Here is a 27,609-nt window from a genome sequence, read left to right as displayed (position 1 = left end):
TAATTCACAAAACGATTCGTAATTTTTCAATCATCCAGTTGTCTATATATCCAACGTGAGCCGTCTAATAATCAGGTTGTTTCATGCTGCAGGTTTCAAGCGGATCCGGAGGCAGCCAGCACCGCTGCCGACAAGAAATCCAGCTCAGTCCTCAACTGTAAGTACCCACCAACACACTCGTAAGGGGACAAGCACTTGCAAAATGATTACGACAGATGCTATCAATTTGGCATCCGCCAACCTTCTGGACGAGCTTGACAAGCATAACCTCCGTCCGCGTGTCGTTCACCACCACGGTACACCTGGCGGATCGGGTACCATGAGCCCTATTGAAGGTGTTATGAAGAGCGATATCGAGCTTGGAGCAATTGGCAAACGATTGAAAGACCCTTTGCTGTTGCAGGATAGGCTTATTTCGGACGAGCAACTGGAGACGCGGTTTAAATCATCCAGAAGCTGCATTACTGGACGTGAACAGCAGCGTGGCGATCAGAGTAAGCTCTCTGCAGCCGTAAAGAAGTTCTACAAGCAACAAAACGAGAACATCCATGCGCTGTTGAAACCAATCGAGGAACATAGAAAAGATGCGGACACTGAAATGGATAATGATTTGCTCAAGGTAGTCGGATCCATGCCGTCGTGACCGTGGGTGAATGCTTATGACTCTTTGTCTCACAGGTTCAGATTGCTATTCGTGGTTCCTTCATCGCCAACATCATTCTGGCAATCCTCCAGGTGTATGCTGGTGCTGCTTCCGGTTCTCTATCGCTTATCGCCACCATGGCTGATGCTATCTTCGATCCCCTCAGTAATCTGACTCTCCTCCTCGCTCACCGAACTGCAAGCAAGGCCTCAAACTCAAAATGGCCTTCAGGCACTGCACGTATGGAGACAGTGGGTAATGTGACCTTCTGCTTCATCATGTCCGCCGTCTCTCTCGTCATCATTGTTGAGTCAATCCGTGCTCTCGTTGAAGGTGGCGATGGCGCAACCGAAGATCTTCACGTCCCTTCCATTATCGCTGTTGCCATTGCGTTTGCGACTAAGTTCACTCTCTTCTTGTACTGTTTCGGATTCAGACAGTACTCGCAGGTTCGAATTCTTTGGGAAGACCACCGCAATGACCTCTTCGTCAACGGCTTTGGTCTCTTCACCTCCATCGCTGGTTCGAAGATCGTTTGGTGGCTCGACCCGACCGGCGCCATTATTATCTCCGTTCTCGTGCTGGGGTTGTGGATGTACACTGCATATCACGAGATGCAGCTTCTCATCGGCATCTCCGCCGATCCCCAATTCCTCCAGCTCGTCACGTACAACGCCATGACGCACGACCCCTCGGTCCTTCAGGTCGATACTTGCCGTGCTTACCACGCTGGACCCAAGCTTGTCGTCGAGGTTGATATTGTCATGGACCCAGCAGTCTCATTGCGTGAGAGTCATGATGTTGCCGAGTCATTGCAGGAGAAGTTGGAGTTGCTTCCTGATGTGGAGCGAGCCTATGTTCACGTCGACTTCGAAACATCGCACAAGCCCGAACACAGGAAGGTTTTGTGATGTTCTTTATTGGTTTTCTTAACACGGATTGTGCGGAGTGGAAGTGGTGTGGTGATTTTCCTTAAAGTACGAGGACGGAGGGGTGATAGAGTACTTTCAGGAGTTGAGCATTCATCCAGTCGAGTAGAACTGGAAGTTGCAAACAGAACGCCGATATCCAAAAAGAACTACATCCCAGCGGAATCATATCTAATAATACGCATACGCCGACATCCTCTCCATGCCCTTTCTAAACCCTATACCCTCATCTTTTTTCTCCTCAGCGCCCGTCACCATCCTATCAATGTTCGCAGTCTTGAAATCTGCACGGCATTGTAGGTATGGCAACAGGAGGTGCGGCTTGATTCGAGCAAGTGTGCCCTCCCTGAGCAGCGAACGGAGGATCTCCGGACGAACGATGAAGATGTTGCCCAATTCATGCAAGAACTCGTTACCGTCGCGAAGTTCCTGCACTCGCCATGCCCCAACTGCCTCCTCATATAGCGTAAGATCTTTCGTCAAACTGATGCCACCAGTGGCTGTGACCTGAAACTTCTTGAAATGATCGAGAAGTGCTGCTTGGAAGCTCAGTCCCGTTTGCAACAGGAACTGATGAAAGTTTTCGCCGTCCAAAGCTTTCGTTGCTTGCTTGTGAACTTTGGACAAGAAGTCAACGACGGCCAAACACGGCGCAGTCTGTAGGGTCGAGATACTGGCTTCGTCTTCCTTAGGCCGGAAATCTGTCTTCTTTTGCCGTGCGAGAAGAGCATTGACCCAAGCCAAGATGATATCGATCGTCTTCTGGACCAAGTTGTTGATCTTGTTCTCCAAAAGCGCGATATTGTTGTTGGTATAGTTCGCCATCTCTCTGCGAAGTGTGAATGACGAAGCAGCGAGCGGAATGAGCGCCGTATCGATGTACGAACGCAAAAGCTGCAAAATCGACGTCGCGATACGAATCGTCTGTAAGTACTGGAGCCTTGGCTCAGAGCGTGTGTCCTGCGCATTCGCTTCACTCAAAGCCGCATCCAAGGCTGTTTCCACGTAAGCCTTGCCGACGTATTCCATCAACACACTCAGTAGTGTTCTTGCATCCTTGGCCGTTTCCAAACTTGAACTTAACTCCACTGTTCGACCAATGGACTCTGCATGCCATTTTATCATCCGCTTTGCTGCATCGATGGAGAGTAGTCCATCTGCCTCTGTCGGCTCCATTCCTAAACCTTGATGAGCCCCATCGACCGAACTGTCGCGTTGATGGAGGCTCTTTGAACTGTGGCTTCGCTGCAGCGTACCAGCAAGACGACGTAAGGACGCTCCACGTCCATCGCCACTTGGAGTCGCACTTCGCTCAGGGGGCTCCATCTCCGTCTGTCTTACCGAAGACGCAGCAGATGAAATCTGGTTGACGACACGATCAAACATCGTCGGGTTCTTCGTCTGCTTGCGCGCCGTATGCCACTGGTTGAACTTCCAGAGGAAACTGGCAAACAGTTCTTCCAAGCTCTTCTTTTCTCTTTCGATGTACCTGTTGCCTTCCAAGTATGGCACGAAGAGGTCTTCAAGGTTTTGATCGAGAACAAGGGAAACTGCAGATGCAGAGTGGTCTACTACGGAAAGCGATGCGGAGGATGTGTCGAATTCCTTGATGTCGTCAACGAGCGAGATTGTTGCTGTTCTGCTTGATTGAAGGCAGCGAAGATATGCCAACGTCGAATTCCGCTCCGCAAAGTCCATGAGCTCCTCTAATCGTTGTTGAATCGACTGTGCAAAAACACGCTGTAGGAACACTTGGATCACGTTTTCCGGAACCGGGAACACCGTCCGAATAGTCTGTATCTCCTGCTCGACGGTCATGCGAACCTCATCATACAACCTCAACAAGCTCGGTTCCGTCTTGACGTTCTCGGCATCTGGGTCTGGCAGACGTTGCCATATTGCGTCGTTACCGAGAACATCTCCTCCCTCAAGCCTTTCGCGCATGATGAAGAATTCATGTTGGTTGACGAAGGCTTGTACCACACTTGCTCCTCCATTGAATTCCGTTAAGACCTTCGCAGCATCGGCCATTTCATCCAGTTTATTCTCCCTGTATGCGCGGTCGAAGTGCTTCAAGATGCGTCGTTCAAACTGCTCAATGTATGCTTCAATAGCGGCACGTGTCTTGGCGGCATTTGGCAGGTCGATGTCTTTCGAAACGGACGTAAGTCTGCGAGTGATGACAGCAACTCGAAGAATATCGGCTGGGTTACCGGAGTTCATCAGGTTTTCTAGTTGTGGTGATGTGCCTTCAGGTCGGCTGAATTCGGTATAGCATTCGATCAATAGCCGTGCCTCAATCGCTCTCTTCTGCTGTTTGTCCAGTTGCTCCAATTGCTCTCCAATCCTGATCGCTGTCGTTCCTACCTCACTTATCCGCAACTCCAGACCCTGAAAAGATGATATTACATTTTCGAAATTCGTATTCAATTGTCGTGTCTTTTTGGCATGAACGCGCTCCGTTTGTTGCATATCCCGTCGTAAATCATCTTCTCGATTTGTAACATCCTCCTTGATCAACTTCAAACGGTCAAGAGCAGCTTCAAATGTCCGAATGTAAGGAACCGGGTCGAAAACTCCATGATTCTGCTTGGTTGCTTCGATGTTGTTATGGCATAGTCTCTCCAAGAACTCTTTTGACGTGAACTTTCCCCTTAGGTTATCGATTGTCAGCAGCTCCTTTGTCTCTGGATCCAAATCGTAACCGTCCATCCTCCTCGACTGAATGCTGCCCCTTCACTGTCCAGCTGGTGTTTACGTGCGGTGTCCATGACGCGGGGTGCACGTGCTCCCCGCCGAGACGTGCGCAGTAATCCGCGAGCCCCAGTTGCACGGCGCGGTGTTCGCAATGGCCGATCTCATCTTCAGGACAGTCTATGGCCTGATCCTTACCATCATTCACACCATATACGCCTTCTACACTTCCGTCCGCTCGACCTACAACATCACCCGGCTTCGCATTGCCTCCATTCTCAATTACCACCACCGGACACCAGCAAACATCAGAAAAGATGTTGCATTACTCAAAAAGTTACCTGATCATGTGGCAGTAATCCTTGAGTCGAAAGGAAAAAAGGAGGGTGGCGTGGAGAAGTTGATTGACGAGGTTGCGGATCTGAGCTGTTGGTGCGCGAGCGTTGGTGTTGCCACGTTGACTGTTTACCAGAAGACCGGTATGTGAATTATAAATTGCTTCGCCAACTTCGCTTACATGGAGTATCAGGAATGCTGAAGAACTATGAAACCCCGGCCCATCGCGCTGTCTCTGAGCGCCTACACACCTACTTTGGTTCAACTCGACCAACCTTCCGGATCACTTCGCCTCATTCCCCTAATGCACCCTCTCTACCACCGAATGGCGATGCTGTTCATGACGAGGAGGAAGTCGATCTCGAAATCAACTTCGTCGCACAGGATGACGGCCGGGAAAGCATCGTTGACTTTACACGCGCTTTGAGTGATTTGGCGCAGGGAGGAAAGTTCAACAGCGAAGATGTCAGTGTCGACTTGATTGACCAGGAGATGAAAGGTTCGTTCCTTCCTTTGCCGAAACCCACTATATCATGCTAACGTGCGACATACAGCGTCCGTTATGGGCGAGCCCGACCTTCTGATCCTCTTCACACCTCGGGTTTTCCTCCAGGGCTTCCCACCGTGGCAAATCAGGCTCACTGAGATCTTCCATTTGGAGGATAATGAGGGTGTGTCGTATACGGTGTTCTTGAAGGCATTGCATAAGTTTGCTGGAGCGGAGATGCGCTGGGGACGTTAATCAGGTGCATTGAGACGAGAGGACGGACAAAATTATCGCATTTATGAACATCAATGCATCTTGAGTGTGATGAATCATATTTTCCCACGAGTCTCCAAGCGCACAGTGAAACGGACCCAGTCTTGCGCATCATCAATACAAATCTCCCACGTCGATTCCATGTTGGTTAACAGATCGCGGTCGTGTTTCCCACCAGAGGCAACCTCCGCGCACCCAGCGACGGTCACTGCAACTCTGATCACAATTGCTAAACCGTACACGAATTCTCCTTATTCGCATGATCCACAGTCATCAACGCCGCCTTCAGATAAAACCCACCCTTCGCGCCATAAACCTGCTCAGCATCCCTCAATGCCCTTACCACCTGCACAAAATGCGCATCCTTGCTTCCCTCTCCATTAACTGCAGACTTATACACCTCCTCCCACCCCCTCCCTTCTGTATCGTATTTCTCAAAGACATCGTCATGGAAAGCAGGACGAAGCTGAGTGATGTAATGGAGACACATTGCGAAGAATAGTTCGCGGATTAAGAGGGGGAGGGTGTTTGATGGGAGCATTGTGGAGCAGATGCGTGTTGCGTGGGCTGCAGTAACCATCTGGAGCATGGAAAGGTTGAACTTGGGAGCAAAGTCTGTGCTGGAGTGCGTGCCGGCATACAAATGAACTGCAATGTCGAAGAGTCCTTCCAGAGAAGCTGTCGCCCTGTAGTTAGCCTATATATGCTGAAGATTTTAAGGGAGGTCTTACTCTTCGTCCAATCCCAGTCTCGATAGTGCTCCAGCATGAGCTCAAGGAACTCCTCCAGCAGCAACTTCAAATTCTCCTGGTCAGGTTTCTCAAACAGTCCATTAAACCTCTGATCCTGACCAATTGCTTTCAGAACGTCCATGGCTGGTAGGTATGCCTCTTCTGGTTCTTGATATCGCTCCATTTCAACGGAGAACACTGGCTGGATGAAGTTTACGCAGACAGCGGCCAGGGTGAGGGCCTCCACCGCAACCTCGAAGGAGTCGAGTTCGAAAGCATACTATACTCGCTGTCAGCCAAGCCGCATCCTGTAAAAGTGAAGGTGATCTGAATACCCCTAGATGGATTAGGGGATGACATTCTGCGAAACACAGGATCAGCAGGTGCACAAGGACGTAGAAGGTATTTTGGAGGGCGTGATCTTACCTCCTTCAATCAAAGACTTCAACAGGAAACAATTATCCTTTAATAAATAGTCTTTCACTACCGCCTTCCAGTCGTAATCACAATGCACAACCTCGTCTCCAAAGAAATGGAAGTACTGGTATGCAGACCTGCCCTTCCGGTTAGCAGAACGCCCTTATGACGCAAATGATCTTACACTTTGTCTCCAATGTTGTCCTTCCACCAGTCAGGAGAAATCTCCACAGATTGCAGACCTGGATCCTTCCATTCTTGCGTGTTTGTGATAGCTACATCATATACTTGGAAGAGCCTTGCTGGAGGAGCGCCGAGGAGGTAAACCGATCCAAGGTGCTGTAATACATATTTAGTCTGCTGCAGGCTCAGGGACAGGTCTGGAATGTTACGAACGTGCGGTAGGTAGTTATGGCCGTTGTCATCGACAAGAACGGAGTTTTGGCGGTGATTCGCTCTCAACAAGATCTGGAGTTTGCTCTTCGACGCTGGATCTGGTGATCCCGGCAGCGGAGTCGACGACGATAGGAAGTTTCCCATTCTGAATGCTGTTGCGGTTGGCGAGTAATATTTAAAGCTACAGTGATTCGAGGTAGCAGATCAATGTCAAGGGTTCGTTGGTTCTCTGGGTTCCGGTGGGGTACAATTAAAGTTGAGGTGACTGCATCATCGTGCATGGCTGGCAGCTGCGGTCCGTCGGACGTGGGTTCGATGCTTGAGAGATTCGAAAATGAGAATTAATCTATCTCCGTCTATAGCTATATCATGCAGATGATGCCCAATCATTCCGTTTTCTCGGCCTTCTTCTTTACCTGTGCGACTTTGCTGCTTTCGTAAGTGTACCACGCTGCTCCTCCCAATACCAGGACAACTCCTATAACCAACTCTGCAGTTGCCTCGTTCCCAAACAACCAGACGCTGAGTGCTAGACTGACGAACTTTCGCAGACTAAGAACGATGGTCAATGTCAATGCCGAAACACTGGCACCGAGCTTATTCACTCCCCGAACGCAAAGGTACTGGGTGAGGATATTGGCGAAGAGTGCAAACACCCCTGACGGTAGGGTGTATGTCGGGAGTTTGGACGTGATGGCAGGATATGAGGTCACTTCCATGTGATTGAGAAGGGGTACGAAGGAAAAGGTGAGTGGTGGAGACGCTGAGAGATCAGCGAACTGCTGACGGATCTGAGAGGCGAAAGGGATAAAGAGCGGAAGAGCGAGAAAGTGCTAAATAGCTGTTCGTAAGAAAGATTATCGCATCGGAGTAGTAAAATTTACCGTGTAGAACAGTCCCTCTCTCCAATGGGATCCGTGCATTTGGTAAGTCTTCTCCAAGTGCAACCCCATAAGACCAGACAGGATCTGGGCCGTCACTAGGATAGCCACTCCGAGAACCACCTCCAACAATGTTCGGTGTGTTTTGCTGGAAGACGAACTTGTATCGGACAGCGTCGAGGCAACGACACCAGCGGAGAGAATAACAACTGCCAAAACCTGCCGAACCGTATACCTCTTCCCCGCGAACAGCCATCCTGTAAGCATCGTAACCACCGTACCTCCACTGCGGAAAAGTACGTGCACAGGTACGCTAACGTACGTGAACGCCATGTTGTTCAGCAGACTCACTGTGAAGAACAGCGCAACCGCTAAAATCCATCGTGATAGCGGTATCGCTCTGTCCGTAAGAAGCGAGGGTCGAAGTAGTAAGCATGTGACAGACACAAAGACAAATTGTGCAAATGTTATCAATGTCCCTAGACCAGGACGTCCTCTGGAAAGTCAGCAGATGTTCGAGGAGGAGTAGGATGTTCTGCACATACTTGACGAGCGACTCCAGAGCCAGGACATTCGTGCAGCAGCCACCGAAAATGAAAGACAAGGCCACAGTCCATTGCGCTATTGCACCGTCAAGAAATAGAACCATTGCTCTCGAAAACAAGGGTCGAGGAATGGGTTCTTCGGTGTTTGTGTGAGCGGTAATTAAGCTCCGGCCGCCGACGTATCCGGGGAAGGGACTCATGCTCACCAGGGAAAAGATGCAGCACCAGCCACGCTCGTACCGCACCGAGACTTGCGGCCGCCAAAACACTGAACACCAGAAAAATATCTCATAATGGCTGCAGAACAGAGGAAGTTGCTGGAGGTAGGTCAATGCATGGAGCACTTCACGGTACCATACTGACCGCTCGCGTAGCAACTCATGGGCTCCGATGCCTTCGGTAGCAATAACGCAGCAGCCAGCGTTCCGTTCACCGATTCACGCGTCTGTCGCTCCTTCCTTTGCGGCGATTGTCCACATGACATGTTTACGAATACCAAAATGGATCTGGGCCCGTGTCCACGAATGCATAGCGAGAAGCACAAGGCGGAGTACGAGGAGGCACGGAAAAACAGAGATTTCGGCTACGAGTGGGATTACCAGCGGGATCTGAGCAAATACGTGAATGAATGTGATCGAAGAATTGATGTGGCACAGAGGAGATTGGAGAAGACTCCGGAAGAACTGGCAAGAACCAACCAATTGGTACGCGACATGACCGACCTCGAGGCCTCTATCACCGCAGCCCTCGCCGAGATCGAAGTCCTTGGAGAACTAGGCGAAGTCTCTCGCGCAATCGAAGAATACTCGAAAGTCCAAAACCTCAAATTCGACAAAACCCAGAAAGAAGAAGAACTCAAACAACTATCCGACAACTCCGGTGCCTCAGGCCACCAAAAACTGCAAGTGTGCGACGTATGCGGTGCATATCTATCCAAACTCGACAACGACAGACGATTAGCGGATCATTTTGGAGGAAAGATGCATATGGGATACGCGCAGATGCGGAAAAGACTGAAGGAGCTGGCGGAGAAGAATATTGGGAGACCACCGATGGGAGTGCAGGATGACTATGGGCAGTCGAATGGAGGAGGTCATGGTGGTTACGGGGGCGGAGGCAACTACGGAGGAGGCTATGGCCGCGGCGGAGGTCGAGGCGGGTTCAGAGGAGGGCGGGGCGGATACGGTGGAGGTAACTACGGCGGTGGGAACTACGGCGGAGGTGGTTATGGCAGTCGTGGACGATATTAACATATCTATGGCAATTTAATCGATTGACCTCGTACTGTACTCCCGGCACGTGTACCTTCGGAGGTGTAACGGATGGAGTAGTAAGAAGTGATTGTTATTCGAATGAAGAAAAAAAGCTACCCAAACCTCCCCTTTATATAGTAAAGTTCTGTACCGGCTTCTAGGAAGCCGTTCCCCAACGAAGCCGTTCCCCAACGGAGCCGGTACTCACCGAAGCCGATACTCACCGAAGCCGGTACAATAGAATTAAAACCAGGTACGACGTACCTGTAGAATCCGTAGTGTGGTTCGACACACTACACTCTCCCCCCTCTAAACGGTACTAACTAGAATAAAAAACTCGTACCAACAGAAAGAAAGGAGGCAGTTTCTTCAAAACCTGTTGCCAATCCTGTACAAGTGTTTTGCCACAGCACACTTGTGCAACCTTTTGCAACTCTCCCACGACGAATCAGGCTTGCCTTCATCACTCTCCCATTCCACCTCATAGTAGGTGATCCTCCTGCCATGGACGAGTTTGCGAGTGTGATTGTCAATGTGTAACACCTTCCTAAGCTCCTTCTTCCTCCCAAAAAAACCGTATTGCTCAAACACATCACCCTTGGGGCAACGATTCTTGGGCTTCTTCCATTTGCGCTGGTGCCCATTCATCTTGTAATAGGTGATGTGTTTGAGCAATACAGCTTTCTTGGGAGGAAGAAGGAGCTTAGGAAGGTGTTACACATTGTCAATCACACTCGCAAACTTGTCTATTGTTCAGGTTTGTCGCTCCTAAGGAAATCGTCCCACAAGATGTTGTCCAAGTCTCCCCACACAGTGTCATTGATACCAAAAAGATCACCAAGTCGTCCATCGATGTTGTACTTGTTGTTGTGGTTGTTGTTGCTGTTGTATTGTAGTCTGCTGTCTGCTGTCTGAGGATCTCAGAGAAGGGTGGTTCGTCCCCCCCTTATATACCCTCCCCCTCCAAGAGATAGGGCGAAAATCAACGTAGGTTGGAGACGTAGATAGTCTTCACATACGACTCACTCTCAGCAGAGTTTGATTGGATGTGTATCCCATCATACGATGTCCGCTCCCGATGTTTCGATTTTCCCACGATATCTCAAGCGTATGACGTCGTATGGCAATGGGAGTGGTACCATTCGGTTTGTCTCACTCAGGCGCATCGATTGCACCCCTTCCCGACTCCGTAGCGTCCAATTTGAAAAAAAGACCGTGAACGTTGTATAGTGTTGATCCAAGCGTCGGATCGCTGAAAAGATTTCGTAATCGTAATCGTAGGGCTTTGTTATCCCTTGCCACCAATTCTCAGCTCGATCCGACCTTATCTGAGGTATTTTCTTTGTTGTGCTGCTGAGGTATCCGCCGCGCGCCATGGAGTTCATAGCTGACGCGCATAATCGACGCAGGGTTCACGCAGCCCCTGTTTCAATGACAAACCTCACCAGATCTCATCTTTATACACGTTTTCCAAGACAGTAGCGATCCAGAATCCTAGAACAAGAATATGACGTTGCAAGGTATGGGCTGCGCACCTGTCATCGGAGGAACAAACATACTGGGAGGTTGTTGCAAAGGTACCTGTTGTTGAGGTACTTGTTGACTAACGGACGGTTGTTGGGTGAAGGTATGTTGATCGCCAAAGGGTTGTTGACCAGGGACTTGTTGAGTCATGGGTGATTGCGTAGGCAGCGTAACCTCTGTTGGAAGAGGGTTGTTGAGGGCGAACATATCAGTACTCTCAGGCAAGCCGCGCTGTGCCAAATACTGAGCAATGGTCGCATCCCTCGCCTCACTCCTCCGCAACGCCAACTCATCTTGAGTCAGACCAGACTGCCCTGCCGTCGTGCCAACCAGCGTCAACGCAGCCTCCACCAAACCATTCAACTCTGCTGCTTGTTCCACAGTCAAGGTCGGCGGGCGACTAGGATCCAATGGTTGACTAGTCGAAGTTGACATGATGTTGTACTCAGTCAAAGTGTAGTCTCAACGAGAGAGTAACTGAAGACCAGGTGTTCGAGTATGTCGAAGTAACTGAATGCCGATGCTACCAGATGTCAGACGTACCACTGGCTGGGGTAAGTCTCTATGAGAGGATCTCAGAAACTGTGATATACTCGAAGAGAAGGTTGTATTGGATGAGTATCCTAAGGTGGCATAAGGCCTGGCTTATATAGTTTTCCATGTACGTCCGAGTGTACGTCCAAGTGTACGTCATGATGAGTTATGACGCCGGTGCCGTGCCATAACTAAATGACTCACGCAATCTAAGTAAGACGAGGTGTTACACCAGCTCATCAAACTCATGCGCAGTAATCAAACCATATGCCAACTAATCTAACTCTGCTAAACGAGATGTTCACACACGTATGACAGCCGTGTAATCGCACAATATTGTTGATGAAGAGGTTGGCTGCTCCCATACCGTCAACATTCATTGTTGTAGGGATAAAATGAGCCATCTTAGTGAATCGGTCCACAACAACCATGCAGAAGTCATTTCCCTTTTTCGTTTTCCGCATTGGTCCCACAAAATCCATCGAAACTGACGACCATGGCGAATGAGGGATGGGTAACGGTTGTAACAACCCAACTGGTTTTGTGTTGGAGTGTTTGTGCCGTTGACAGGCATCACAAGATCTCACATAACTCCTCACATCCCTCCCCATCTCAGGCCAATAATACGCCCGTGCGATCAACGAATAAGTCCTGTTAATCCCAGGATGCCCAGCAAATGGTGCATCATGGCAATCATGTAGGACCGATTTCCTGAATGGGCCTTCTGGTAGGCACAATCTCCAAGGACTGATCTCATCAGTTCGGAAATAGAGCAAACCGTCGTCAGTCAACCGTCAATCAGTTTCGCCGCCCTTTTCCTCCACACTTTTGAAGATCCCTTTAACAGCATCTTCGCCTCTTGAAAGATAGTCCTTGCGCAGTTTTGTCTTCAGTTCTTCTGTAGATAGCGGACATTGTGGATCGATGTGTATCTGATCGATCTGAATCCTGGACAAAGCATCGGCAACAACATTGGTTTTGCCTGGTTTGTAGAGGAACTCACAGTCGTAGTCTGCTGCTTCCTCTTGCTACCTTAGTTGTCTTTGATTCGGGTGCTTTTGAGTTTTGAAGTATACCAATGACCGATGATCAGTGTATACCTTAAATGGTTTTCCCAACAAGAAATGTCGCCACTTCGTAAAAGCATGCATTATAGCACACATCTCCTTGTCATGTACAGGGTAGTTCAACTCATGTACGTTGAGCTTCCTGGACTCATAGGCAACAGGCTGACCCTTTTGCATCAACACTGCTCCAATCGCTTTTGCATCTTCAGACGCATCTGCATAAACCTCAAAGTCCTCCTCTGGGTCTGGGATCTTGAGAACAGGTCTGGTTGACAGTGCAACCTTGACCTTCTCAAAGGCATGCTGCATCTCATCGTCCAGGTAAAAGGTCCTGTAATAGTTCACCAAACCAACAAAGGACTTTAGTTGTTTCATCGTCTTTGGTTGTGGAAATTCCATAATAGCCTTTGTAAGGGCTTCAGTAGGTTGTACCCCTTCAGCACTGATCATATGCCCCAAGTACTCAACCTCTGTCTTGAAGAACTCGCACTTGTCAGCATTGGCATACAACTTGTGTTCTCTCAACTTGTTGAGCACAAAGCGCAAGTGTCCTCATGTTCCTCCCTGGAGCGAGAGTATGTCATGATATAATCCAAGTAGACCAAGACGAACTTATAATCATCCAACACATCTCTGAAAATGTCATTCATGAGGGTCTGGAAAGTTGCTGGCGCATTTGTCAATCCAAATGGCATCACAATCCATTCATAATGTCCATAGTGTGTGTTGAATGCAGTCTTGAATCGATCTTTGTGGTGAATCATGATTTGGTAATATCCCGACTTTAGGTCGATCTTTGAAAACCAACAATCTCCATGAAACCAATCTGTGATTTCATCAATCCGAGGAAGAGCATAACGATTCCGAATTGTCTGAGAGTTCAGTGCTCTGATGTCAATGCACATCCTGAGTTTGCCATCCTTCTTTTTGACGAAAAGGACTGGCGCACCATAAGGACTCACAGATGGTTGTATTTTGCCGTTTTTGAGCAGAGCTTGTATCTGGGCATATAATTCATCCAATTCTGGTTTGGACAACCGGTATATGCCCCTGTACTGTGGTGTAGCTCCCTGAACTTCATCGATGTGATGAACCACATGTTGATCCATTGGCTCTCCCACTGGTAGATCTGCAGGGAAAACATCACCAATCTCTCATGATGAAGTTGGGACTGCCATCTTTTGGTTTGGGTTTTGTCAAAGGAGTTTCCACCAGATACATGACCATAACTTCTTCAGATGTTAAGTTCCGAACTGCCTTCTTGAATCCCGAACGTCCAATCATATCAATCTCCATTGGGTGTTCTTCTTCTGGGTCACTCTCGTCATCAAACAGTGGAAGAATATCACTCCTTGATCCATCCGACAAAGTCACTGTTTGATGAGCCCAATCGAAAGTGGGATTGAATTAGGCGAAGAAGGGTGCACCCAGCAACATATTATCATGTTCTGCATCTGCCACATAGAAAGCTTTCCGTATTCGTATGCTCCCAATCTGTAACTCAACAGCTTCAGTGACTTCACTGACAAACTGCTTCTTATCGTCTGCTGTTGTGGTTGCCCGCCTGATTGGCATAGGTTGAATCGCGCGAGTCTTGATACCTGGGTTTTCAGCGTATCTTCGCGATATCATATAAGTTTCTGCACCAGTGTCGAGTATCATCACACCTGGTTACGATTTGCAATCCCCAACACATCGGGGGTTCTTCTGCGATCCGGCATTTTGTCCTCGGCATCGTTGTTGGTAGCTCCATTGTCGTCACTGGCCATATCACATCCTGTTTCTGCCAGACAATTGGACACTCCTTTCCATATCAAGTCATCTCTTGATGTATTCCTCCAAGGCGCTTCAACGTGATCAACTGTGGGGATAGTCGGCGCAATACCAGGCGCTTGGGTAACTATATCGATTTCTGTATTTCCAATGGCACCTTTGGCTGTATCCTTTTCTTCCAATTTCACAGCATGCATAGCCAGCACGGGGACCTCTTTCTGATCAGTAGGTGCAACCCCACCCTACTGACCCTGACCTTTTCCCGCCTGCCTTGTCGTGTTTTGACTCCTGTTGTTGTTGGTGTTGTTATGCTTTTGCGTCTCACAGTCTCGAGCATAATGACCAAAACGTGCACAGTTGTACTGCTGTGTGCAAAATTCTTGACATAACTTTCCCATGTGCGCGCGAATCGCAAACTCCATATGACAAAAACCCCTCAAACAACATAGATAAAGGCCTTGGAGGTCGAGTAAGGGTTCAAACTGATCATACCTATCCTTAGCAATCACGTCGTGCCACCGGTTTTGGGCCACAAGGCCTCCCTCAGTCACTTCATGCTGAAAATATGTTTTCAGTTATAAGAAAGAAACGGACCCTGGAAGGCACTACGGCTGCAGCTCTGGGTTCCATGAGATAGAGGGAGCTTGGATGAACATGTTCTGTTTGTGGTTTCTATGATTTTAACAGTTTTTGAGGTTTGTGGGTCCAGAGAGTGTTTTCGATGTTTTCATGCATATTCATGAAACATCATGCACCCAGGCCGAAATCCTTCATAATGTCACAGCTCTATGAGAAACGGTACTACACGCGTTTCGAGGACATCTATCGATTCCTCAGAGTCTGATCTATCGACTTCAACCCTGAAATCGCCCTCCCAAGCCTTGTCTATGAAGATGGGGGGGTTCATGAAACTATCCCCGCGCAGATAGGCGGTAAAATGCGCCGCGTCAAGAATTTTGCACACAGCAGTACCGAACTGATCTGCGCGGCGGTCGGAGACGGACATTGTATCGGTCCGGTCGAGCCTTATAAGATACCCTTCACCTCCTTCCCGATTTTAAAGAGAACCTCTGTTGAAGCTCAACTGAAATCACGATGCCCAACACATCCGACAACGTCAAGATCATCCTCGGTACCGGCGCCTTCGGTCAGGATACGGGACCGAAAGCCATTGAAAGTATGACAACCGTTGAGGAAGCCCGGGAAGCCATTGATCTCTTCAAATCGTACGGCCATAATGAACTTGACACTGCACGCAACTACGTAAGATTGAGGTCCTTTGCCCTTGGGTGCTGGATCTGACCACGAATCCTTCCAGGGCCGGGGTGCATCTGAGGAATTACTCGGTCACATGAATCTTGGGGAACAAGGCATACTCGTCAACACCAAGGTTCACCCAAGAGTTCCGGGCGGTTTCAATGCCGAGAACGTCTGTGCGAGGATGCAAGAGTCATTAAAAGCTCTGCAGACAGAGAAGGTACATGTCTACTTTCTACACGCTCCAGGTACAGGCTTTGGCCCGCAATTGGATAACGTGGAGTGCTGAGATATGCACAGACGCTGCTACTCCCTTGGAGGAGACTCTCAAGGCCATCAACCACCTCTACGAGCACGCCTTCTTCGAGAAATTCGGTATCTCCAACTATTCCACAGCCGACGTCCGCAAAATCCTCAGTATCTGCGACAAAAAGAAGTACATCCGTCCCACAGTGTACCAGGGCAACTACAATGCCCTCGGGCGCGCCGCCGAGTCCGACGGCCTCTTTTCTCTTCTTCGTGAGAATGGTATGGCGTTCCATGCCTTTAGCCCTCTCGGTGCGGGATTATTGTCTGGGAAGTTCAAGAGTAAGGATGACATGGACAAGGACGAGTTCGGAAGGTCGCAGGTTGTGTTGCGCCAAATTTATAAGAAGTGGTTCTCGCACGGTACCTACTTTGAGGTCATCGTCTAATGGTTTTGGATTGATGCATGTAGCTGACATTATTGTAACAGGCTCTGAAGGTGCTCAACAGGGCGGCTGAGAAGCACAAGATGTCAACGGTAGAGATTGCCCTGCGTTGGATCCGCTACCACAGCGCTCTTTCGGCAGAACATGGAGATGCAGTTATTCTTGGCTTTTCAACGAAAACTCAACTTGAACAGAGCTTGAACTACGTCGACGCAGGAAAACTGCCGGATGAGCTCGCCGAAGTTGCAAATAGCTTGTGGGACTTGGCCGAGGACGAAAGGCCTTCACACGCCTTTCTCGAGGGCATCATGCCGGGCACCATCAAAAGCGATTCTGGCGCAGACACTGCCTCGTGATTTGCCGCAACTTAGGTCTATCAGGAATGGAAGCCGTACGACCTTAAACCTTTCTCCCCAAATTCCTTTGTTCTTCATCAACTTGAGAAGTTAGCAATAATATCCAACCTATCTTTCCCGCCTTCATAGAATAAGGTTGCATGCAGCTGCAGCTACCGGTATATCGCTGAAGTACGTCCGTCCCAACGAAACGTCCAACAGCGAACGACCACATGCTCCTCAGAAAAGAAGACATCATATACACTGTACTCGTTCTCAGGTCAAGTATAAGGAGTTCTGTGCTGACCGTTTCTTTAGCCCTTCTATTGCGAAGAGAACGTATACAACCTTGCACGGACGATTGCCGAGAAGAACCCAGCAGAAATCAATTCGATTTACGTCGTATTTCTGTCAAACTCACAGCAGACAGTTCCAGTATGGTTCATGCGCCTGAATGAGGATCGGTCGGGATATCCAGTCATCTGGGACTACCATGTCTTCCTGGTCTACAAAACGACGTCAGGATCCTACGTTTACGATTTCGACACTACCTTGCCATTCCCCACCCTTTTTGAAGCACATTATGAAGCGACATTCGCGCCTGAAGTCGAGTTGCCGGAGCGGTTTCATCGGCTCTTCCGAATCATTCCAGCCGTAGAGTATCTGAAGCACTTCGCCAGCGATCGAAGTCATATGTTCGTAACAGCTTACACGGAGGGACATCGTCCAATAGCTACAGAGGAAGGAGAGGTAGAGATCACCCATGCGGTAGCTGCAACACATCAGCATGTGTCACCTGATGACCCCTCACGCTACAAACAGCCTCCACCACCGTATCGTGCGATCTTCACAAGCGAGCATACGAACAATCTGCAAAGCTACATCGACATGCAAGAGCACACAGGCGAATTTGATCCGCGGTATGGCAAAGTGGTTGATGAACCGGGATATTATCGATTGTTCTCGATATTGAAATGATCATAGCACCACTTCCCTATCAGGATCCTCCGCCTCCTTCAACTCTCGTAACAGAAATCCCTTACTCGTCTCCCCGGACTTCTGAATCTCCTCCATCTCCGCTTTATTCTTCCGCACAATCCCTAGCAGTCGGTTGATCTCCTCATCCAGGTGGTTCTGATTTTGCTCCACTGCTTCTTGCGCCTTGTCTCGTGGTAGCTTGATGAAATTGGTGTCGAGGTTGAGCCACAGTTTGTTTTCACCTTTGAGTTTGTTTTTCATGTGGTCTAGTGTTGAGCTGTTCATCATTTGTCGTCGCTTGTATTCTTCTATCAGCTGTTGGTTCATCATGATCTCCTCCCCCAGCATTTCCTCGATCGTCAGAGCTGCATAACCGTGGTCAGATGAATCCTATTGTTAGACGGGAGACAGCCCTACTGTTCAGAGGATTTGCCATTGCCGTTGCGTTACCTCCGTGTTGCCGTTCAGCTTCCCAAGGTTCGAGGAAGGTTGTTATCGATACCGGCTCGTACGCACCCTGCGATGCACCAGCCACACCCCGCGCCACTCGTCCGTACGTTCACCGAGGTTGTTCAGGAAGGATCGAAGCATCCTACAACGCGTCCAGAGACGAACCGCAATGCTCAAGCTCAAGCTCAAGGCTCCTAAGCCAGATGCAACTCCGGCACGACCACCGCCAAAGATCAAGATCAAGACGAAGCTCAAGCCAGGAGTACCGCGTATCAGAGTCAAACGACAACGAGAACCAGGATTGGGCTATGATTCAGAAGATCCGGACCGTGAAGATGATCCGCATATCGAGGAACAGTTCATTTTGAGGATGCGTCCGGGAGAGGACTGTGATTATCTGCGCAAGGCAATCGAAGAGAAGCTTATTGGAAACGGAGCGCACTTCTGGATCAAGTTCAAAGACCCCAAGAACGCAGTGGTGTCTATCAGAGGTCACCTCTACTCAGCAAAACTCGTGGACCTACCAACGATCATCGAATCTCACAAAACCCTCGATAAAAAGTCCCTATACAAAACCGCCGACATCTGCCAAATGCTCATCGTCGGAGAACGTATCGAAGACGAAAACACCGTTCTCGCGTTTCCGTCGAAACCACAAGACTACGTCTTCCCACACGGTCTAACAGCACCCCTAAAATGGGTCCGTAAGCGAAGATTCAGGAAGCGAGTCAGCAACAGAACTATTGAAGCGACGGAGCGCGAGGTGGAGAGATTACTACAGTCAGATCAGGAAGCAATGAAAGTGGAATACGACATCATGGATGCAGCCCAAGCGGCGAGGGAGTCAAGTGTCGCATTATCAGATTACGAAGCAGCATCACCATACGCACACAACATGCTTAACGGATCAGGCTACGGACACGAAGACGAAGACGTGGACATCGACGGAGATGACTACGACCCCGACGCACTAGCCGACGAACTGGAACGAGAGTTCATGGAGGAAGGATCTACGCCTGCACAGACCCCAGGTGGTACCGCAGTTCCTGCGCGTACGCCGGGTACAGCTGCTCAGAGCGATGATAGCGGGAGCGAGAGTGATTCCGGTGACGAGAACGACAACGACGCCGGCATGGACGAGGAGGAGAGAGAAAGGGCACAGCACCAGAAGTTGCTCAGGGAGGAAATTGCGGAACTGGAGGCGACGATTGAAAATAAGAGACGGGATGCGGCGAATGCGCCTAACCCGATCATGCGGGCTCGTTTTATGGATGTTGTTACGAAGTTGCAGGCTGAGCTTGAATTGAAGTTGGCCAACTTGTGAGGAGAGGCCGACTGATTGATCATTTTTCTGGTGTTACGGCGCATTGTGAATTTTTGCAGTAAGAAAGAGCATCAATAGCTAGGTATGCTGGGTAATAAGTATGCAAGTGGAAACAATGACATGAAACAAAGTTCCCGTTCCTCAGGTCAATCTTCGTCACCATATGTATGCAGTGGCTCTCATTCGTACTCCATCGAACGACTCACGACGCGCCTCAACTTGCGATTGTACTCCTTCCTGTCATTCCAATACATCTTTGACGCCTCCGGATTCAGTAACGTCGAAGGGTCACTACATGGATCATCCCTCTCAAGTAGGTTGGTGATCGCTTTGATATAATCCTCGACATGATCGGCTCTTCGAATATCAAGCCAGGGAACACCGTCTTCGGTAACGTTGGGATGGAAGAAGGGGGTCTTGAATTGTATACGCGGTGCTTCTTCTGGGAAACGAGAGCTGAATTGTATGCGGATTTTCCACATACCACCGTCAAGGTCTGTGACAAAATGTAAGCAGTTGCGAAACAAGCATGACAGGCACCTTACTTGTCATCGGCCGTCCAAAGTAAATCATGGTCCACGTCAATGGACTTCCTTCATCCAACTCCATCGTAATCGTATTATTTTCCTTCTGTAACTTCGCCACAACCTCTTCATACTGTCTCTGCAGCGTGGCCACCGGTCCCCAAACTTCCTTCAGTTTTCGACCCTCATCTGCCCATGATTCGGTTTCCTCATCAAGGAACTTGCGGATAATTATGAGCCGACGTTCAAGCGACTCGTAATCATATGTACCAGCCATCTGATTGCCAGTGCTCTCGAAGCGCGTGATCTGTGAATACCCAGCCGTCAGCTACGCACACAGAGCGTAGGTATGACACAAGCGACTCACGAGAAAGAGCTGTCCTTTGTTCACCCCCGTGCTCGCTTCCTTTATAGCATCCAGATAGAGTTGGTAATACATAAGGAAAATCTGCTTGCATATATCCTCGTGTGGTTGATGAGGTCTTCGCACCGGAATTGAGTCGTCGTCTTTTTCAACCGGTAACTTCAAGCCTTTGGAGTCGATGCCCAGGTATCCTTCCAGGCGTTGACACACAGAAATTCTTATCGTTTCGTGTCTGATCTTCTTGTCTAAAAAACTTGTCAGCCATGGATCAGGCAAGATGTCGATGGAAACGAACTATATGCGTCTGCCTGCTTCTTATGCTCCGGATTATTCATTGAATTCTCAAACCCAGGCTCATTCAGATACGGATTATCACCCATCAGACTATGAATGGACAACAACACGCTCGATATTCCATGCGCCGAACTCCACTGCTCACCCGGCTCTCCTCTCCACGTACCCAGGATACTCAGACACACCTTCCCCGTCGCATATAAATTCGGATTAAACCGAGTTCTGCCGCCATTGGTGGTGGTGATGACGACTTTCGGGGGATTTGTTGGGTAATCTTTACCGAAGGACATGCGGAAGTCGAACATGCCCAGACCGTAGGCGGTAGATGCGGGGCCGATGAGGAGGGCATTTATGGTGGTCAGGTCTTCGTCGTTATATTCGACGTGAATTGAGTGGTCGGGATTTTTAACGATGTCGTTGAGCTCTGTACGGTCATCGTTGTCAGTAAGTCAGCATACACAGCCAAAAGCGTCCCATACCTCTCGTGAGTCGCTGAAGATGTGGAGCCGACATTCCGAAGAGCAGGGATCAATGGCCGGAATGTCTGGAGGTGATGTCGTCTGAAGGCTCAATGGCAAGCAGACAACGGTATAGCTATAGGGTATGTATGCTCGTTGATACGTCTGCTCTGTCAATGCCGTCGATGTCAAGACGTCCACTCGCACTCTACCACGGCAGCTGCGGGTAATCGATAGGCGGTCGCAGGGGACCGCAGCGGTGGCCGGGCTAGTCATCCGCGTCGAGCTGTACTGAAGTCTCGCCAAACACTACACCAAAGGTCGGATCAAGGCCCATCACAATCACAATGGCAAAGGCAACAGCAGCTCAATCGAAGAAGGCCGCGAAGGCAGACGCACCCAGCTCTCCAGCGGCCACCTCCAACTCGGCACAGCCGGTCCTTTCCAAGGTCCTCCCTGCTGACGCCGCGATCTACAAGACCTTATGGCATTCATACACCACCAAGACCCCACAAAAACTCAAGATCCTTGATGCTTTCATGGCCTTCTTAGTGGTAGTCGGAGTTTTGCAGTTTGTGTACTGTGTTTTGGTGGGCAATTACCCATTCAACGCATTCTTGGCGGGCTTCGCATCAACTGTGGGACAGTTTGTTTTGACAGGTATGATTGCTTCATCGGTTGGTATGATTAGCCACTAATGACGTTCTACAGCATCTCTACGAATTCAGGCGAATCCAGCGAACAAGGCCACGTTTGAGAGTGTCTCTCCAAACAGGTATGCATATAGTCCTCTGCCGTGGGATAGGTGTTCCTTTGGCAATGCATGCTTACCATTGCGTATACTAATGAGTCGCATATAGAGCGTTTGCAGACTTTGCTTTTGCCAGCGTTATTCTGCATTTCTTCGTCGTTAATTTCTTGGGTTGAGGAGGTCAAACCGGGGTACTTCAGGAGGCAGCGAGACCCGTCGTTGTAGCGACGCGAGCGCGAGGTTCGAACAGACGTGTCGCTGGTGTACCGCACCGCGACGTCCACAATTGTCGAAGAAGGTACGGCGTGCTTGCCAAAGATACCATCTAAAAATATACGTTTTGAATATATGCACATTACTATTTACAAAAAGTATCCTCCTCTCCTCCGTGTTTGTGGGCGTGCATATGGAACGGCGTGTAGCAGCAGCACATTCTAATTGAAAGCTTGAAGGGTCCCTGCGTCGTCTACGAACCGTTGAACCATCGAGAGAATCGCCTTTCACCATTTCGCATTGACGCTGCTCATCATCCACCTTGTCTCTTCCATCCAGGCGTGTCCATGCCGCCTGACCACCGCGAGAATGCCGGACGACGTACTTCAACAACATCGCTGGGACGTGCGCACGAAGGAAGCGCGCGTGATGCCGAGGAAAACATGAAGGATTCGAGTTTGAGAGAAAGACCAAGTGAAGACGCGTCGGTTTTGGGGGAGCGGGAGGACAGGGAGGGGGCAGGGGAGCAGAGGAGTACTGCGACACCACCACCGACTGCGACGACGACCTTCGAGGGGCTCCCGCTGCATTCGTCACCGAATAGGAGGCTTTCGCAGGGTGTTCTGCAGCAAATCAATGATGTGCAGGAGAATAAGCATGCTTCTTTGAGGGGATGTGGGATTTGTGGGAAGCCGATGACCAAACAGTTCGTGCGTGCGCTGGGAGGAACCTTTCACCTGGATTGCTTCCGATGCAAGGTGAGCATCTTGAATTTCGAGTTCATCAATGGCTGTCTAACAAACGCTTACAGGACTGTAATTGCGTTGTCGCCTCCAAGTTTTTCCCTGTCGATGCAGCAGATGGCAGTGGTCAATACGCCCTTTGCGAAACCGACTACTTCAGAAGACTAGACCTCCTTTGCGAGGCATGCGGAGGTGCACTACGAGGCTCTTACATCACTGCACTCGATCGCAAATACCACATCGAACACTTTACCTGTTCCATGTGTCCAACTGTATTCGGCCCACAAGACTCCTACTACGAACACGACGGCAAAGTCTACTGTCACTTCCACTACTCAACAAAGTTTGCGGTGAAGTGTCATGGATGTCAAACAGCAATTCTAAAGCAATTCGTCGAGATCTTCAGGAATGGGCTAAATCAGCACTGGCATCCGGAGTGTTACATGATTCACAAGTTCTGGAATGTGAAGTTGGCGTCCCGGCATGATCAGCAAGCACAATCTGCAATTGTCGATACGGCTACGCCTGATGAAGTTCGTCAACGGGAACAGATGATGGAGGACAAGGTATATCGCATTTGGAGTGTTCTGTCATCGTACGAGGAGACCACTGCGGCATGTATCAGTGATATGCTGTTGCATGTCTCGAATGGCGCATACATCGAGGGTGTCGTCATGGCGGAGAAGTTTATTGGTCATGTCGAGATCTTGTTTGCCTCAATCGACAAACTTGAGGCTTCCCTCCTTCGCATGAGTGGGAAAACTCTACCATATCATCGTGAAGCAAAGATGCTTTGTAAAAAGATCGTCGCGTTCTTTGCATTGCTCTCGAAGACGCAGGAAACCGGTGTTCGGAAGTTGGGGATTACACAGGAATTGCTGAGCTTGGTGACGGGATTAGCGCATTACTTGAAGATCTTGATTCGGATATCGTTGACAGCGGCGTTGAAGTTGGAGAGAGACCATCAAGGGTCACATGCTATCCGGATGTTTCTGGCGCAGATGCTCCAATTAAAGGGCGATGAGGAAGAGCATGTCGCGGCTGATTCCATTCCATCAGTGACGTCGTCCGTCTCGGCAGAATATGCAGATGTCGCATCGGACTTGTGTACAGCATGCGGTGTTACCATCGAGGACGACTGTGCCAAATTCGGCGATAAGAGATGGCACTTGAACTGTCTGTCGTGTTCTCGATGCAGCAACAATCTCAAGAGAGAATATCAGGAGGCGCTATGGAGTGATGATGAGCAGATGGTGTTTTGTCAAGGATGTGGTGCCACGGTACCAGAATCAAGAACAGGGTTCCAGCACATTACGAAACTGACACAGTTCGTCTTCCTTCTGAGAGTAGCGTTGTCCAGGCTGTATGCTTTGCTGCGGCAGGGTCCAGCACTGCCACATACCTCCGACGATCCGAACCTGGAAAGATATGACAGTACGAATGGTATCGATACGCAGGATACGGGTGCGCCGCTGTTGACACGAGGATCACGATCAAGGTCCTATGCAGGCGAACAGGTGCAACCAAAGCCGCGGTCTTACGTCAGCACGTTGAACGACATTCGCCGACTGAAGTCAAGTCGCATGGATGAGAAGCTCGCGAACTCTGCACGTAGGGCACGGCAATCGACGATTTTGGATGGACCTGAAGGCATGTCTGCTGAGTCTTCGGGGTCAGGATCAACTTCACCAAGGTTGGAGCATTCGTTGAATGCGTTGTCTTCGCGGGCTCGCAACAGCCAGTTCCGCATCGTGGAAGATAAGGAGTCGGGACCACAGTTGACTGCGTCGACGTTCGCGGGTGAGAAGACCTTGACGCTGGATGATATCCCAAGGCTTGTTGCAGCGGAGCAGGCAAGAGAACAGCGACCTAATGCGTTCAAGCACCAAACCCATCGCAAGATACCGTCTAATGCGCCGAACCAGCCTCGTCTCGTCCAGCCTGGTCACCGGACGGGTAGCAGTACCGACACTACTCCTGCACATGTAGCGGCGGGTATGCGTCAGAGAACATATGTCTCTGAGCTGTCTGCGCTGGAGTACTTCATTGTTCGTCACATTGCCGTTCTGTCCCTGGCGGAATTGGTGAAAGATTGTTTCAACCTTGAAGAGCTATTGGACTTGATCGAGGTGAAGAAGGCGACATTCTGGGGCAAGTTCGGGAAAGCGTTCAAGGGTGGCAATGCGGAGAAGAAAAAGAAGGACAAGAAGGGTGTGTTCGCAGTACCATTGGAAGTGATCGTCGAGAGAGATGGGACAGAATCAGCGTTGGGAGCGGGACCTAATCGTCTGCGCGTGCCAAGCTTCGTGGATGATGCCATCTCGGCAATGAAGCAAATGGACATGTCTGTTGAGGGTGTTTTCAGGAAGAACGGAAACATCCGGAGGTTGAAGGACTTGGCTAATGCAATTGATAAGAACACTGCGCATGCGCTAATTGAAGAAGGCCCAGTGCAACTTGCAGCGTTACTGAAGAAGTTCTTGCGTGATCTTCCCGATCCACTTCTGACGCACAAGTTGCACAAGCTTTTCATCACTTCGCAACGGTTGGAGGATGAAGATGTTCGAAGGCGGGTATTACATCTGACATGTTGTTTGCTACCGAAGCCGCATCGCGATACGATGGAGATCATCTTTTTCTTCCTTAACTGGGTCGCCTCATTTTCTCACGTCGACGAAGAATCCGGAAGCAAGATGGACATCCACAATCTTGCAACGGTCATTACGCCCAACATCTTGTACGCCGACAGCAAGGACGCTGCCATGGATGAGAGTTTCCTGGCGATCGAAGCAGTGCACTCGTTGATTGAGTATAACGAGGAGTTTTCATTGGTGCCAGAGGATATCCTCATGCTTCTGCACGACCAAGAGTTGTTCTCAGGAAGTGCCGAATTGACGACGAAAGATATCTTGCGCCGCTGCGAAGAGGCACTCTCACGGCCACCAAAATCCGCCACAGAGTCCTCGGGCACTACAGGTGCTTCAACGTCTGGCTCCATGCAGCGACCACGACCGCAGCGTATTGACACCGGCTACGCCCAGGAATTCGCATCGAAGCAAGAAAGCACTGCTCGGAGAACATCAACCAGTGTTCTGAGTTACGAACAAACGAACAATTCACCAAAAACGCAATATAGTTACGAGTCGAATGGGGCGTCATCTCAGAGAGAAAAGCGGAGTAACGGATACCACAGTTGAGATCAGTGTTTGATTGGATATAATATGCACAGAGGGTTGCTTTTGCAGGGTAGCGGGGGTTGGACTTGACATTCACTTTTTCTTGGGCGAGGACGCGTACGGTTGCTAAAGGGGTTTTTGGCCATGGGTCTTGGTCTTGGGGGTAGTTCCTGGATACGATAGTGTAAGATGAAGAATGCGAAGGCGGTTATGAGATTGCTTGACGCGATGTATTAGGCAGAATTAAAATAGTACCATATTATCTGTAGCTTACACTCCCGGGCATCTATCCTCCTCTACACAGTAGCCTTCGAAGCCAAAGCATCAGCAAGGTCGTCCACTGACTTTTCCTGCTCAGGAGCAACATTCTTCTCCTCTTCCTCGTCAGCATCCTTGACGACATCCTCCTTGTCCTCATCCTCATCTTCTTCCTCCTCCTCGTCCTCCTCCTCTTCGCTCTCATCTGAATCAGGCTCCTCAAGCTCGTCCAACTCGTCGAGCTCACCCTTTCCTCGCTCCTCAAAGAAGTTCTGGATCTCCTCAATGATAGGGTCCTCCTCAGAAAGAGTGTTTCCGTTCAACTCCAACTTCTCAAGTTCTGGCAGCGACAACTTAATCGCGGTCAACAACTCCTTAACACCAGTGTTCTTAATTTCGTTGAACTGTAATCTCAAAATCTCCAGCTTCTCGTTCTTGTTCTCCCTCAAAGCCTTAGCCAAAGCATGGGCACCACGCTCCGACAACAAACAGTCGTTGAAGTTCAACTCTTTCAGGGAGGACCAGCCTCCGATGACCTTCGCCAAAGCTTGCGCACCCTTCAAGGTGAAAGTGTTGTCCTGAAAATCGACGTGCTTCAACCCGGGGCACTTGCTCAAACCCTGAGTGAAGACGTGCTCGATACCCTCGGGACGGATACCGTTCTGATACATGCGAATCTCCTCGAATGAACCGTGAGCGGCGAAACACTTAGCCCAAGACTCCATGGATCCGTTCTCTAATCTGTTACGACCACAGACGATGGTCTTCAAAGTAGGGGTATCAGGACCCGCAGCTTTCTTGGCTGCAGCCAACTCGGCCAATGCGTTCGCGATGAGGGAACCAGCCTGGGGTCCCATACCGTTGTTCGCGAGGTAAAGGTGCTCAAGAGGGGTGTGCTTGGAGAAGAAGTCAACAAGAGGAGCCTGCGCAGTAGGGCCGAAAGCATTGTCGGAAAGGTTGACGGTGTGGAGGGTGGGGCAAGTGAGGAGCGCGGTGAGCATTGCGCTGAGTGCTGGTGGAATCTCCTCACGGAGACGGCCGGTGAAGATATCGGCGAATTGGACGACCTTCAACTTCTTCTTGTCTTTCAATGCCTCGGCGAGCGCCTCAGATGCCTCAATTCCGAAGGTGTTACCGTTGAGACGTACTTCTTCAACGTCGGCATTCTCGAGGAGGTCCTTGATATGGGGCTCGATGTCGGCGCGGGAGTCGAGCTTGAGGACACGACCTTCGAGGGAGAAGATGCTCATTGTATGGATATGGAATTGGGGATAAATGCTATGGAGTCGGTGTTGCTTTTCGCGGTGTT

The 27,609-nt window shown here is 49.7% G+C and overlaps 18 protein-coding genes across 18 annotated transcripts; 9 read left to right on the top strand and 9 right to left on the bottom strand.

Annotated features, from left to right (window-relative positions):
* Positions 1-340: 340 nt before the first annotated feature.
* On the top strand, positions 341-1,554 carry SAICODRAFT_58120 (uncharacterized protein; the record flags this gene model as incomplete). Its single annotated transcript, XM_019169585.1, has 2 exons — positions 341-619; positions 679-1,554. 2 exons carry the CDS (start codon positions 341-343, stop codon positions 1,552-1,554), a joined length of 1,155 nt encoding a protein of 384 aa, XP_019023495.1.
* A 189-nt stretch (positions 1,555-1,743) lies between these two features.
* On the bottom strand, positions 1,744-4,284 carry SAICODRAFT_58102 (exocyst complex component Sec10; the record flags this gene model as incomplete). The annotated part of the gene is made up of 2 exons (XM_019169583.1): positions 1,744-2,729; positions 2,781-4,284. 2 exons carry the CDS (start codon positions 4,282-4,284, stop codon positions 1,744-1,746), a joined length of 2,490 nt encoding a protein of 829 aa, XP_019023494.1.
* A 118-nt stretch (positions 4,285-4,402) lies between these two features.
* SAICODRAFT_30811 (Undecaprenyl diphosphate synthase) lies at positions 4,403-5,497 on the top strand. Its single transcript, XM_019167768.1, has 3 exons — positions 4,403-4,745; positions 4,796-5,101; positions 5,157-5,497. Exons 1-3 carry the CDS (start codon positions 4,421-4,423, stop codon positions 5,342-5,344), a joined length of 819 nt encoding a protein of 272 aa, XP_019023493.1. The 5' UTR covers positions 4,403-4,420; the 3' UTR covers positions 5,345-5,497.
* SAICODRAFT_19941 (uncharacterized protein) lies at positions 5,400-7,149 on the bottom strand. Its single transcript, XM_019166182.1, has 6 exons — positions 6,907-7,149; positions 6,695-6,849; positions 6,520-6,647; positions 6,429-6,454; positions 6,094-6,373; positions 5,400-6,040 (listed from the first exon to the last, which is right to left on the bottom strand). The coding sequence occupies exons 1-6, from the start codon at positions 7,048-7,050 to the stop codon at positions 5,592-5,594; spliced, it is 1,182 nt and encodes a 393-aa protein (XP_019023492.1). The 5' UTR covers positions 7,051-7,149; the 3' UTR covers positions 5,400-5,591.
* A 105-nt stretch (positions 7,150-7,254) lies between these two features.
* On the bottom strand, positions 7,255-8,482 carry SAICODRAFT_93903 (UDP-xylose and UDP-N-acetylglucosamine transporter). The gene is made up of 3 exons (XM_019171909.1): positions 8,333-8,482; positions 7,791-8,283; positions 7,255-7,739 (listed from the first exon to the last, which is right to left on the bottom strand). Exons 1-3 carry the CDS (start codon positions 8,434-8,436, stop codon positions 7,293-7,295), a joined length of 1,044 nt encoding a protein of 347 aa, XP_019023491.1. The 5' UTR covers positions 8,437-8,482; the 3' UTR covers positions 7,255-7,292.
* A 119-nt stretch (positions 8,483-8,601) lies between these two features.
* On the top strand, positions 8,602-9,582 carry SAICODRAFT_71932 (LUC7-domain-containing protein; the record flags this gene model as incomplete). The annotated part of the gene is made up of 2 exons (XM_019170725.1): positions 8,602-8,655; positions 8,707-9,582. Exons 1-2 carry the CDS (start codon positions 8,626-8,628, stop codon positions 9,580-9,582), a joined length of 906 nt encoding a protein of 301 aa, XP_019023490.1. The 5' UTR covers positions 8,602-8,625.
* Positions 9,583-9,904: 322 nt separating this feature from the next.
* SAICODRAFT_30807 (uncharacterized protein) lies at positions 9,905-10,396 on the bottom strand. The gene has a single exon (XM_019167767.1). The coding sequence runs from the start codon at positions 10,231-10,233 to the stop codon at positions 9,955-9,957; it is 279 nt and encodes a 92-aa protein (XP_019023489.1). The 5' UTR covers positions 10,234-10,396; the 3' UTR covers positions 9,905-9,954.
* A 25-nt stretch (positions 10,397-10,421) lies between these two features.
* On the top strand, positions 10,422-10,936 carry SAICODRAFT_30806 (uncharacterized protein). The gene has a single exon (XM_019167766.1). The coding sequence runs from the start codon at positions 10,651-10,653 to the stop codon at positions 10,813-10,815; it is 165 nt and encodes a 54-aa protein (XP_019023488.1). The 5' UTR covers positions 10,422-10,650; the 3' UTR covers positions 10,816-10,936.
* A 110-nt stretch (positions 10,937-11,046) lies between these two features.
* Positions 11,047-11,706, bottom strand: SAICODRAFT_30805 (uncharacterized protein). The gene has a single exon (XM_019167765.1). The coding sequence runs from the start codon at positions 11,542-11,544 to the stop codon at positions 11,080-11,082; it is 465 nt and encodes a 154-aa protein (XP_019023487.1). The 5' UTR covers positions 11,545-11,706; the 3' UTR covers positions 11,047-11,079.
* Positions 11,707-14,117: 2,411 nt separating this feature from the next.
* Positions 14,118-14,680, bottom strand: SAICODRAFT_26046 (uncharacterized protein; the record flags this gene model as incomplete). The annotated part of the gene is made up of 2 exons (XM_019166905.1): positions 14,118-14,350; positions 14,386-14,680. The coding sequence occupies 2 exons, from the start codon at positions 14,678-14,680 to the stop codon at positions 14,118-14,120; spliced, it is 528 nt and encodes a 175-aa protein (XP_019023486.1).
* Positions 14,681-15,503: 823 nt separating this feature from the next.
* Positions 15,504-16,788, top strand: SAICODRAFT_93897 (Aldo/keto reductase; the record flags this gene model as incomplete). Its single annotated transcript, XM_019171908.1, has 4 exons — positions 15,504-15,746; positions 15,802-15,988; positions 16,041-16,423; positions 16,477-16,788. The coding sequence occupies exons 1-4, from the start codon at positions 15,579-15,581 to the stop codon at positions 16,786-16,788; spliced, it is 1,050 nt and encodes a 349-aa protein (XP_019023485.1). The 5' UTR covers positions 15,504-15,578.
* On the top strand, positions 16,719-17,952 carry SAICODRAFT_133906 (uncharacterized protein). The gene is made up of 3 exons (XM_019165453.1): positions 16,719-17,033; positions 17,086-17,687; positions 17,752-17,952. Exons 1-3 carry the CDS (start codon positions 17,001-17,003, stop codon positions 17,828-17,830), a joined length of 714 nt encoding a protein of 237 aa, XP_019023484.1. The 5' UTR covers positions 16,719-17,000; the 3' UTR covers positions 17,831-17,952.
* A 469-nt stretch (positions 17,953-18,421) lies between these two features.
* SAICODRAFT_42575 (uncharacterized protein) lies at positions 18,422-19,507 on the top strand (the record flags this gene model as incomplete). The annotated part of the gene is made up of 1 exon (XM_019168705.1): positions 18,422-19,507. A coding segment is annotated over one exon (1,086 nt), but the record flags the coding sequence as incomplete, so codon positions are not given.
* A 136-nt stretch (positions 19,508-19,643) lies between these two features.
* On the bottom strand, positions 19,644-21,263 carry SAICODRAFT_19935 (UBC-like protein). The gene is made up of 5 exons (XM_019166181.1): positions 21,181-21,263; positions 20,703-21,125; positions 20,411-20,652; positions 20,065-20,350; positions 19,644-20,015 (listed from the first exon to the last, which is right to left on the bottom strand). Exons 1-5 carry the CDS (start codon positions 21,212-21,214, stop codon positions 19,699-19,701), a joined length of 1,302 nt encoding a protein of 433 aa, XP_019023482.1. The 5' UTR covers positions 21,215-21,263; the 3' UTR covers positions 19,644-19,698.
* Positions 21,264-21,638: 375 nt separating this feature from the next.
* Positions 21,639-22,086, top strand: SAICODRAFT_46033 (defender against cell death 1; the record flags this gene model as incomplete). The annotated part of the gene is made up of 3 exons (XM_019168838.2): positions 21,639-21,819; positions 21,871-21,934; positions 22,020-22,086. Coding segments are annotated over 3 exons (312 nt in total), but the record flags the coding sequence as incomplete, so codon positions are not given.
* Positions 21,931-22,657, bottom strand: SAICODRAFT_133869 (uncharacterized protein). The gene is made up of 2 exons (XM_019165452.1): positions 22,001-22,657; positions 21,931-21,934 (listed from the first exon to the last, which is right to left on the bottom strand). Exon 1 carries the CDS (start codon positions 22,517-22,519, stop codon positions 22,070-22,072), a length of 450 nt encoding a protein of 149 aa, XP_019023480.1. The 5' UTR covers positions 22,520-22,657; the 3' UTR covers positions 21,931-21,934; positions 22,001-22,069.
* Positions 22,658-22,791: 134 nt separating this feature from the next.
* SAICODRAFT_81674 (RhoGAP-domain-containing protein) lies at positions 22,792-26,262 on the top strand. The gene is made up of 4 exons (XM_019171247.1): positions 22,792-22,881; positions 22,935-24,520; positions 24,605-24,795; positions 24,856-26,262. Exons 1-4 carry the CDS (start codon positions 22,819-22,821, stop codon positions 26,061-26,063), a joined length of 3,048 nt encoding a protein of 1,015 aa, XP_019023479.1. The 5' UTR covers positions 22,792-22,818; the 3' UTR covers positions 26,064-26,262.
* Positions 26,243-27,600, bottom strand: SAICODRAFT_66329 (ran GTPase activating protein 1). The gene has a single exon (XM_019170221.1). The coding sequence runs from the start codon at positions 27,548-27,550 to the stop codon at positions 26,339-26,341; it is 1,212 nt and encodes a 403-aa protein (XP_019023478.1). The 5' UTR covers positions 27,551-27,600; the 3' UTR covers positions 26,243-26,338.
* Between the last annotated feature and the right edge of the window lie 9 nt (positions 27,601-27,609).

Source organism: Saitoella complicata (assembly GCF_001661265.1).
Source record: "Saitoella complicata NRRL Y-17804 unplaced genomic scaffold SAICOscaffold_15, whole genome shotgun sequence".
NCBI lineage: Eukaryota > Fungi > Ascomycota > Saitoellomycetes > Saitoellales > Saitoellaceae > Saitoella > Saitoella complicata.
Note: the sequence above shows the minus strand (reverse complement) of the source record. Positions and strands in the feature narration are given on the sequence as shown.